General features: G+C 41.1%; 2 protein-coding genes across 2 annotated transcripts in view; one reads left to right on the plus strand and one right to left on the minus strand.

The window, feature by feature from the left end:
* Positions 1-2,434, plus strand: part of cfap126 (cilia and flagella associated protein 126) — an 8,000-nt gene extending 5,566 nt beyond the window's left edge. The window contains exon 6 of the mRNA XM_046057234.1: positions 1,674-2,434. Within this exon, the coding sequence (XP_045913190.1) occupies positions 1,674-2,054 (381 nt within the window). The 3' untranslated portion in view covers positions 2,055-2,434. The remainder of the gene's footprint in view (positions 1-1,673) is intronic.
* Positions 1,469-10,098, minus strand: LOC123975609 (alpha-1,3-mannosyl-glycoprotein 4-beta-N-acetylglucosaminyltransferase C-like). The gene is made up of 5 exons (XM_046057232.1): positions 9,861-10,098; positions 6,022-6,120; positions 5,656-5,806; positions 4,296-4,550; positions 1,469-4,189 (listed from the first exon to the last, which is right to left on the minus strand). Exons 2-5 carry the CDS (start codon positions 6,115-6,117, stop codon positions 3,288-3,290), a joined length of 1,404 nt encoding a protein of 467 aa, XP_045913188.1. The 5' UTR covers positions 6,118-6,120; positions 9,861-10,098; the 3' UTR covers positions 1,469-3,287.
* Between the last annotated feature and the right edge of the window lie 526 nt (positions 10,099-10,624).

Raw genomic sequence — 10,624 nt, forward strand, 5'->3', positions numbered from 1 at the left:
TGTCAAGCCACTCTTGAACAAGACACAGCGTCAGAAGCGTCTCGCCTGGGCTAAAGACAAAAAGGACTGGACTGCTGCTGAGTGGTCCAAAGTTCTGTTCTCTGATGAAAGTAAATTTAGCATTTCCTTTGGAAATCAAGGTCCCAGAGTCTGGAGGAAGAGAGGAGAGGCACAGAATCCACGTTGCTTGAAGTCCAGTGTAAAGTTTCCACAGTCAGTGATGGTTTGGGGTGCCATGTCATCTGCTGGTGTTGGTCCACTGTGTTTTCTGGGGTCCAAGGTCAACGCAGCCGTCTACCAGGTAGTTTTAGAGCACTTCATGCTTCCTGCTGCTGACCAACTTTATGGAGATGCAGATTTCATTTTCCAACAGGACTTGGCACCTGCACGCAGTGCCAAAGCTACCAGTACCTGGTTTAAGGACCATGGTATCCAAATTCTGGGTTCAATCCCCCACTGTGACCCATCCACCATTGTGTCCCTGAGCAAGACACTTAACCCCTAGTTGCTCCAGAGGTGTGCAACCTCTGACATGTACAGCGATTGTAAGTTGCTTTGGATAAAAGCGTCAGCTAAATGAATAAATGTATAGAGTTACTCAACAGTAATTGTTGCATTTGTAAAACGTGGAGTATTTGTTTGTGGGATTGTTAGCTCTAACATGTCATGGACACCACTTTTTTGTTCCATTGAATTTTTGAGGGCGCCATATTGTTGATTCAGAATTCAGACACTGAAATGAAATGGTAGACAGTAAATGGCTAATGTTTAGATATTGCTTTGTAAATGACATTCCTGACTTGTCCTGAATTTTTCTAAATGTGTTGCGGCTACACGATGATTTATTTATTACCAGATAGTAAACACACCCTGCTTACCGAAATGTTCATCTGTGATGCGGTAGAAAGTAGTGTGACAGTAGCTCAAGCAAAATAGAATAAAGTCAGCAAACTAGTTCAGTAATATCAGTTAGACAGCAATTGCTAAGTAAAGTTTAAATTATTAGCCACAAATAGCAAGTGATTTTACCAGACCAAATAAGTCTGTTGCAACAAATCATGAATATTTAATGTAACAGAGAAATACATAAGATTTGAAGCCATGTTTTCAGAGTGGGCTCATCCCTATGTTCCCAGCATGAATTAAACCTACATTATAAGAGATTATCTTCGCATTTCAAATGGGCAAATGAACGAAGGGAGACAAGACAACTGAAATGAAGTATGTACGAATGGTAAAAATCCGTTCAGCCACTGTGGAGATAACAGTGTCTAGACTCAAGAGAACTGCCTTGCCCACAAATTAGGGGGCATAGGTTTCAAAGAGTTTAACATCAGTAGGCTTTAAGCTGTGAGTCATTTCAACACTTAACTCATTAACTCAGGGAAACATAGATTAAACCTTGGAACTATAAACACTGCAGAGAGTCAGGATACTGGTAAATACTAAAACACACGAACAAATCGAAAAGATTCGTGAAATCAACACATTTAATGGGTATTATACAGCAATACTCTATCTAATGTTAGCTAACACCAGCCACCATTAGCTATACCACCAACACTCACGGAGCTTACTGACGTGAACAACGGTGTGTTTTTCTGCTTATGAATACAACTTTTTCAATTATAAGTGCATGACTGTACCCCTTTATCTGTTCTCATTACTTTCAGACCAATGTGGATGTACAGCAGGCCGGTGCTGCCCCATCATCTGCAGCTGAAGTCCAACAAGCATCTCAGAACCGCCCCATCACTGGAGGCGAGAGAATTGCCAGCCAAAACCAGGACCCACAGGCAGCTGTGGTTGGATCCATTGGTCAGGCTGCTGAAGAAAAACAAGCTATTCAGGATACTGGGAAAGACAAGCCGCCGAGTCAGTGCTCTGTAGCCGAAGAGAAGCTGGCTTTGAGGCCTGCTGCTGGAGAGGGAACCAATAGCAGACCCGATACTGGCAAGGGGAGACCACAGAGCAATATGGCGGAGAAAGTAGCCAGCCAAGGAGTACCATCATCCTCTAAGCAGAGACACAGAGATGCACAACAAGACCAGTGAACTTGGACAATAGAAATAACCACTTCTTCATTTAATTCTTCGAGCTACAAAAATAAATGTGCACCAGTTGTTAATTATTTTAGCATGGCTGAAGTAGTTTCTAACTCATGAAAAGTAAATACATAGATTTGAGGGCAAGAATATAAAACACTTTTCTTAAAATATCTTTTAGTTAATAGATGTTTGCGTCATAATGATTACTGACTGAAAGGCTTGTTTTTGCCCACAAAATCCCCTTTACACTGCCTACATCCACCCGTCTCCTCCCTCCTCTCTCTGTGGCTCATACACTTTTTGTGGCACCTTTTTTTTAATCAGTTTTCCCTCCAGAATGTGTTCTTGTTCTATGACTGGCTCCAATAAACATTGCAAAAGAATAAGCTATTGTTTTCTCCTCTGTGGAAACAGAAGTTGCCTGTAGATATGCCTTTGTCAGTGAGTGATTTGATTTGGCCCTCTCAAATTATGGAAAAGTCTCAGCAACATTTTGCAGCATGATGGGCAATACATAAAGAAGAAACCCTGAATCTTTATACGGTCTGGCAGGAATAAAGGAGAACACACTGATGAAAAATGGAAAATGTGGAAAATAAGAAGATGCTTCTCATCCAGGAGCACACAAACTACATTTATATGAATTTCTTAAATGCGTAGTTGGCCTTCATGGACTGACACAGACATGCTCTGATTGCAGGTGTGATGTGGATGGATGAACGAAGTCCTGAATCCTGTAAGGCCCTAGGTGTGATCATATTGACGTGTCTATTCTGATTAAGGCGTCTTACAGCGTCTAACATGTCTTTGACACTTGTACAAAAACAAACCACAGCACAATCTTGAATCTGTTATAAAACCACTAACCAGTTACTCCCTCCTCTACACTTCAACATTTAAAAACAATGGACAATAAAAATAACCACTTCTACTGTGTGTGTCCCAAACTGTGACACACATTACATGACATATTAAATAAGCCACAGAGTTGCTTACTTGTTAGCTCATTTGAACTTTTTCATCATTGCAAATCTCCTTATTATGTTAAAGAGACACAACATGTTATCACAGATCTTGGTCAAACATTTTCTTCATACTGACACTAGCTTTACAAAGTTGCATTAAGCACTGGATTGTGTTAAACAAAAGGCACAAAAGTCACATGTTCAGCGTGCATAGAAAGGTCCAGCAGATCAAACCAGGATAAATTATTAATCTGGCAGGAGGAACGATCCAATCCTACGCTTGGTGTGGAGGTTCAGGCTTTGTTGAGATCCTGATTTTCTGAATGATCGCCCAATCCTTCTGCCCGTCTGTGACTTGTATCCTCAAACAGGAAGAGGCAGAGCTATACTTTTTGTCCATCTCCTGCATCTCAAACCTGCCATTTTGCAACGTCCCCACTGAATTGAACTCTATACAACTCTTCTCCCCGTTCTTGGTGGGAATCACGTCACGGCCAATCTCCACCAGAGCTGACTCCAGGAGATCTTTGCCCCCTGACCCTGTTTCTACAAATATGCCCGTCACTAGTGCAGGATTTGTGAACACCACAGTCAGGTGATTTCCTTTTTCTGGGGAGCGTCCCCAGAAGAATCCCTCGCCGGCATCCCAGGCCAGTTTGGGGATGTGTGTCTTGTAGGGTGACATATCAGAGAAAACCTCAGCTGCAGGATTGGCGTATAACCCCTCTTCAAAGTCCTTGTCCTTTAGCTTGTTGTATGTCCCTTGGAACGAAGAGAAAGTCCCCATGTGTTGGAACAACGAGGGCTTGAAGAAGATTTGCTCTTTCTGAGTCAGCAGCACTCGGAAGTGAGCCATCAACCAGTCGCAGGGCATTTCCTGGTAGAAGACGAAGAGGAAGCGGGCCAGGAGAGGAAGGTGGGCTGATTTGTAGAGTTTCCCGATGTAGCCGAGGGCTGAGAACTCCAGCGTTGCCCAATTGGGGGACTTAGCCTCTTGCTCCTCAACACGCCTCTTGATGGTGGTAAGAAAGTTTTTAGCAGAGGAGATGTCGTCCTCCAGTTGAAGATAGTATCGGCTGAGACCGGCACTGTAGTGGATCAGGAAGGAGTAATCCAGGTTCTGCTTGGAGCGGAACGACACCCTATCAGGGGCATCGTTGAAGTTCCTCTTTAGACCTGAAGGAGAGCCAGAGATACCTGTATCAGTATTCCAGCAACAACAATACACTCATCACATGGATGTGAATGAATCTGTACACTAGAAGGATCAGGCACACTGCACCTGTTAGAGGAGGGTACCAATCCTGAGGAACATGGAGGACCACCAGGTGTCCTTGTTCCAGCTCGGAGGCAAATGCAGTTTTGATCTCTCTCACTGTAGTGACTCTCCAGCCGTCATCGAAATCTGCTAGCAGCACTATCACCACCATGGAAGAGTGCTCTTCAGGAGACGACTGGGAGAAGAGCGACTGCAGGGTGGGGATTAGATAGCTGCCCTTCATCCTCTTCACCGATGATAATCCAATAGACAAATACCCTGAAAAATGCCATAACAGAAACCAAATAAAGATTTTTAAGCACTTCTACTGTAGCACTAATCATGATCTTTAATCATTTGAAAGGATGAATGAATGAATGTTCTCAACACACATGGTTAAATGTGTCAAAAGTTGGGAGAGCATTTTTATGGAAGCCCAAATGATTTAATGAAAATCACTAGGCCCTGCAGTGGGTATCATGCTGTGCCGTCATAAATCTACTGAGCCCTCTGACGGGTCACACAATTCTCTAACTAAACTGTACTTGGATGCTTCTCTCACCCAAGCAAAGACTAGATGCTAAACTACTCAATTAAACCTTATATGTAGATTCTATTAGTTTAGTGGGCATTTAGATCAAAATCAGCCATTTCAAAACAAAAGTGCCTCACTAGATGTTGCACTGCAGCAGAACTTGAGCCACGTTAAAACTTTCTTTGCTGAAGCCACCTGCGTTCACAGACTGCCCCCATTCAAAAGGCTGCTTTTATCATGCTAAGCTAAAGTCTGCCTGAACACGGCCTCAGACTAAACTGTCGTGGGTCGTGAGCATAGACTGTATATAAAAAGGTTGTGAGTCAACCACCATCCCTGCTTTTCTAATTTGACTAGTTTTACAAACAGTCAAGAATAAGCAACCCCTCTGGTATCAGAAACATTTACATGCATGAAACATGACACTTGACCCATGGTCGATGCCTTAACCCCTAAGCTACGGGGGGGGCCTGCAAGTTCAGTTAACAAAGACAAAATGTAATGTCGCAGGATGAAGTTTGTCAAATAATCACAGCATGATTAAGATTTTGTTCTGGGTCTAAACTGCAAATTTCCTCTCTAACTCCACAGGTCAGCAACAGAAGACTGGGAAAAAGTTGGTGGTGTGAGGGGTTTGTTTTATTTTCCTGCTCAGCAGCATGAGAAGTGTACACATGTGTGAAGGTGAAGTGTGCAATTTTTAGGAGTAAAATATTTTGTAAAAATATATGCTTTTTGTTTTCAGCTCTTTCAATGACCTCTTTCTGCGACAAAGCGGCAGCTTGGAAATAACCTTTGCACAAAGTAAATAACGATCATGTCAAGGGACAAACAAAATGTGTCACTCACTCTGCTGAGTGGATGGTGCTCCAGCAAGCAGCTGATAGGACACATTGAAAGGCAGGTAATCTCCCTGTTCGACCCAGGACTCCTTACTAACCAGCCTATCTGCTTGCCAAGTTAACTCCTTTGGAATCTGTTCGTCTGACCTTGTCCAGCCCTGCAAAACAAATGTGTTTTTGAAGAATATGTGTGTATTCAAATGTCTTGTTATCAATAGTCATGGCACACTGTTTTCAACACACTGAAGAGCATGACAAAATTTTCCTTTTTTAAATGCAAGCTAGAGCAGTATGAAACTCTCCCGCTCAGCTAATGGGTTGAAATGTGTATCATTCTGTGTGGGATTGTTTGGCAGGATGGGTGTACACTCACAGAAATGAGGAAGTCCGAATGGCTAATGAAGTACAACGCCCCGAGTAGCAGCAGCACTGCCAAAACAACATTCTTCTTCTTTGAATGACGTCGCATTTCCTATCATATCAAACACACACACACACACACACACACACACACACATCCATTATACTGGTGTGTAACTCAGTCACCACAACAGTGATCAATTCAAATAGTTAAAGGTTCAGTGTGTAAGTTTTAGTGACATATAGTGGTGAGGGTTGTGAATTGCACCCCCCTCGCCTATCCAAGCGAGTTGTATAGCTATGGTGCCACAGTTTCCACTACAAGAAATGAGGTTTCTTTAGATTTCTATGTTAAGAAATTTTATTTACTTAATTATTCAGTAAAACCATATGTTATAGTGAATATTATTGTTAATTGTTCACTAAACAACAGCTACATCAAGAAATGAAGTGCTACATGATGTCTCATACTCCTGTAATACATTATTTTACTGTACTTTTTGTTACATCTTGGGAGGGTTGGCTCATCTGGACTAACATACCAAAGTAAATAAATAACATCTCAAAAACACATCTAGGGCATCAAGTATGACTACTGACTGATACCAGGACAATGTAAGCCTCACTGCTTCTGCACCACAGTCCATTATAAAACACATAATCCATGAAGTTTACAAAGGCATTGTGAGGTGCGGATCAAGGCTCCTCTCGCTTTGCTTAATAAGATGAGCAAATCTTACCAAAATGTATTTTTAAATTTTTTGAAATACAACAAAAACACAAAGTAGTACTGACAGCCCTAATTTCAGCTTGTGGTAAAACGTTTTTAATGGGTATTTAGCATGTGAAGTACAAATTACACATTTGTGTGCACAGTAGTGAAGAAATATCTATGTTTTAATACAAATTCTGAAAGTATTCATTATTGGTCACTTGATATGGTCTTGTTATGTATCACATTAGCAGTAAAAATAAATACATGTTTTCCTCCATATTTGACTCCCGAAGGTAAGGGCACATTTCTGTCCACGTTGCAAACCCATAACAGAGTGCTGGAGAATAATTACATGAAATTACAATCCAACTACATTTTTTTTTTCTACCATGGCAGTAAAGGTTTAGCTGGCTGATCTGAGCTTCTATGCTGGAAGCTGCTGTTTTATTGCCAATTAACGACCAGTTACATGAAATTAATCCAGCTACCTACACCACTGACAGGAGAAACGCCACTTTTCTGGGTGATTATGGCCAGCTTCTAGCTAAAGCTAACAAACAATAGTTTTTATTTGCATGGCTGAAGTCCGACTCAGTTAATTACCTGTCCAGCAGAAAACAGACAACTTCAGCACCGCTTAATATAAGATTCATTATTATGTTTTCAGTGGTGTGTCAAGTCCTTACATAATAAACTGTTTTTCTCCCATTAAGTTAATATACAGCCTATTACAATACACATTTCAACGTTTAATGCTGTAAATAAACATGTAAAAAGAATAAAACTTTCAATAAATGTTTTTAAAGTGCATGAATAAATCCAAAATATTAACCCTAACCCTGGGTAGTCAGTGCGCATGTGTAGGCCTGTATGTGTTTAGTGGCAGAAGAGGTAACACCGTTGATGAACCACAAAAAGAATATTTTACCGTTTTTAAATCGCCGGCTACTTGAAATAGACCCGCGAGGAAACGCGACGTGCATGCAGTTGTCGACAGCACGCAATGCACACAAAACTCTGCACAAAACCGGTGAATGGCAGGCGAGAGAGAGAGAAAAGGGTCTTCAAAAAGCCTCAGTTTAGCTGGAAATTTACAGTGTAAGTTGAATAAAGAGACTGCGGCTCCGCAGCTTCTCAAGATTAAAGCGGAGCCCTAATAATTTCTTAATATATCTACCTAAAGAAACCTCATTTCTTGACTGGCCACTCTCTGCTGTTTGAGCAGGTACACCTTTTGTGCTGTGTCATCCACTGTAGCTGTCCTACGCTCTTTGAAAGGTTAGGGGGCAGTGGTAGACTGGACAGATGGCTGCAGTTCAAAACCCTCACCACCTCTAGATGCCACTAAATCTTACACACTAAACCTTTAATGAATGTTTTAGAAGGCTCAGTGATAGCAACCGGTTAGACAGGTTAGATTGGATTGTGTGCGTCGAGGAGATGATTATGGCTAGCTCTCTGTGTTGATGAGCCTGATCCATACATTTACAAGATCATATTTACAGCATGTGTCAGATACTGCAGATAGTAAGGTCTAGTAAAGGACATTTCACCGATCAAAAGTCCCTCAACATTGTATTCTCTTCTGCTGTATGTTAAAGCTTATTACTAAATCAGTAGTAGTATCAGAATGTAGAATCTGGCTGACGTCAAATCCTCGTCGTCTCACACTGTCAATCACAGTTAACCAAATATTTTTGTCTAATATTATCAGTATAAAACAGTGCGGATGTAACGATTTTGAAAGCTACTTTTATCTGGCTGAGACTTTTAGTTAATGAATCATGCTCTTATCATTTCCTTTTACCCACCTCTTCTCACAAAAAGTGGCTGTTTCAACATGCATGTGCTTGCTATGAGCACGGCTGATTTACAGTTTAAATAAGTTTACACTATTACACAATGTGATCCCAGCACAGAGTCGAGTTTTATTATTTATTATATAATTGAGAGATTATTGTTCACCAATAAATTTCACAATGTAATATTATATTGACCACAGCCATTAGACAGTGCTGACTGTCTCCCACCTAGTGTTTTTACCTTTTTCTATTGCTGTTTGGCACTTCTGATTTTCTTTGGTCTTGTCTAGTTGCAGTGGGTTTATGGCTCTGCTGGCAAAATACTATTTAACAGGCAACAGATGAGAACTTTCCAGTGAGTAGGGTAAGTAGGCTAGTGTGTGAGCACTGTATAAACTGGAGTGAATGGATCGAGGTTGACCTCTAGGTTTATATTTAGCCAAGTCAGTCTGCTCCCCTCTGCTATTTACAGGCACTGAAAAATAAGAATGCCATTAAAGTCCAGGAAACATGTTAAGATGGTTAATATCTGGTCAGACTCTTCCTGGTGTACAAGACACACAGAACAGTACGATGAAAGAGTTCACTGCCTTTGTTTTGTCAACATGTACACAGAACCTCCATGGCTAACACTAATTATAGATCAGGCCTCCTCATCTATAATTATCCTCCTCTGCTTCAAATTCAAAACAATGTTTACTCTTGTATAACGGAGTGGATATTAAACCGTGCTGCACAAACCTACTGACACTGATGACGAGCTTCCTCTTTTAAAACAAAATCAATCAATAAATCCATAATAAAGCTACCAGAAGAAATCTGCAGCTGGTCCTTTCCACGTGTCCCGACTGATTCAATTAAAGTAACGTCGGCTGCTCCCAGGGAAAATACACAACGTTATCATTGTTGGTTATTACTGAGCTCCAGGCTCTCTGTTCGAACAGGCTGTTTAAAAATAACACAACACACAATTATGGGTAATAACTAGTTAGTGTTAAGCTGAAGCACGTTTCAGACTACTGCGTACATACCTAATTATAATGGGTTAATTATATTAATTAGCAAAATTATAATTAGGCTCCATTTGAAAAAAGTATCGTAACGTTTGAATGCAGCCTTGCAATAGCGACAGTATTAAAGAGTAAAAAAGTTGAATAAATCAGAATAATACCGCGAGCTCCGCCTTCCTCCTGTTGAAGAAGTGGGAAATAAAAAAACAGAGATCGCTGAATGTGTCGCAGATACAGGCTAGTGCCCTCTCTGCGTGTAGTAAAGTACGTGTGACAGTCAGATATCGCTCAGTTGCTGTTGAAGTAGAAACGCACGTCCGCTCACCTCCTCAGCGGCTCGCTCAGCCGGCGGCTGGCCGTCTTTCAGCGGGCTCCGCTCCCTGAGGCTGGACTTATAAGGCACGGAAAGTCACAGGAGACATCAACGCAGATGGAACTAGACGCGCCCGTTATCTGCACATAACAAGCCACATCCTCTTTCCTCCCCATAGCCTGAATGAAGTCCTTCCTCAGCGCTGCACGGGTGAGAGCACGAGCCACCAGGTGTCAGCCGCTTTATAGTGCCAGGTGTGTCGTCACTGTTGACAGATATCCAACCGCCTGCTACTTAAAGGCAACAGTCACAGGACCTCAGTCTACGGCAAGCCGTTTCAGCTTTTATTCGTTAAAACTTACTAATCGCTATTTAAAAGCTAATTGTATTCTACTTCTTTATTAGTAACTAGTAACTTTACCGATAGTAGTAGCCTACGTTTTAACAATTGATTATAGCCTATTACATTATTAGTTAGCCTAGTAACTATTCCCTTAGTTAGTTACTAGTATTTTTGCCATTGAAATCTATGGGGCTCTGCAGTTCAGATATCTCCCATTCATCAGTTAGGCTATTAGTAACTATTCCTTTGTACTATTTTCTATTATTTCAATACTAGTACCTATTCATTAGTTACTAATAACTATTCCAAAAGATACAAGTGACATTTTCATTCTTACTAGTCAACTTTTTTTGTAACTAGTCATTTTTTAATGACTACTAAAGTGGCACAAACAAACAAACTAAACAACTTGATAACTTCAATGATGCAAATT

The sequence above is a fragment of the Micropterus dolomieu genome, linkage group LG08 (genome assembly GCF_021292245.1).
Source record: "Micropterus dolomieu isolate WLL.071019.BEF.003 ecotype Adirondacks linkage group LG08, ASM2129224v1, whole genome shotgun sequence".
In the NCBI taxonomy this organism is placed as follows: Eukaryota; Metazoa; Chordata; class Actinopteri; order Centrarchiformes; family Centrarchidae; genus Micropterus; species Micropterus dolomieu.

Excerpts from the sequence above, each read along its gene's own strand:
- LOC123975609 (XM_046057232.1), bottom strand. The coding sequence starts at position 6,117 with ATGCGACGTCATTCAAAGAAGAAGAATGTTGTTTTGGCAGTGCTGCTG. Across the intron at positions 5,807-6,021 it reads ATTCGGACTTCCTCATTTCT|GGCTGGACAAGGTCAGACGA; the intron begins GTGAGTGTACAC and ends TTTGTTTTGCAG. Across the intron at positions 4,551-5,655 it reads AGCACCATCCACTCAGCAGA|GGTATTTGTCTATTGGATTA; the intron begins GTGAGTGACACA and ends GGCATTTTTCAG.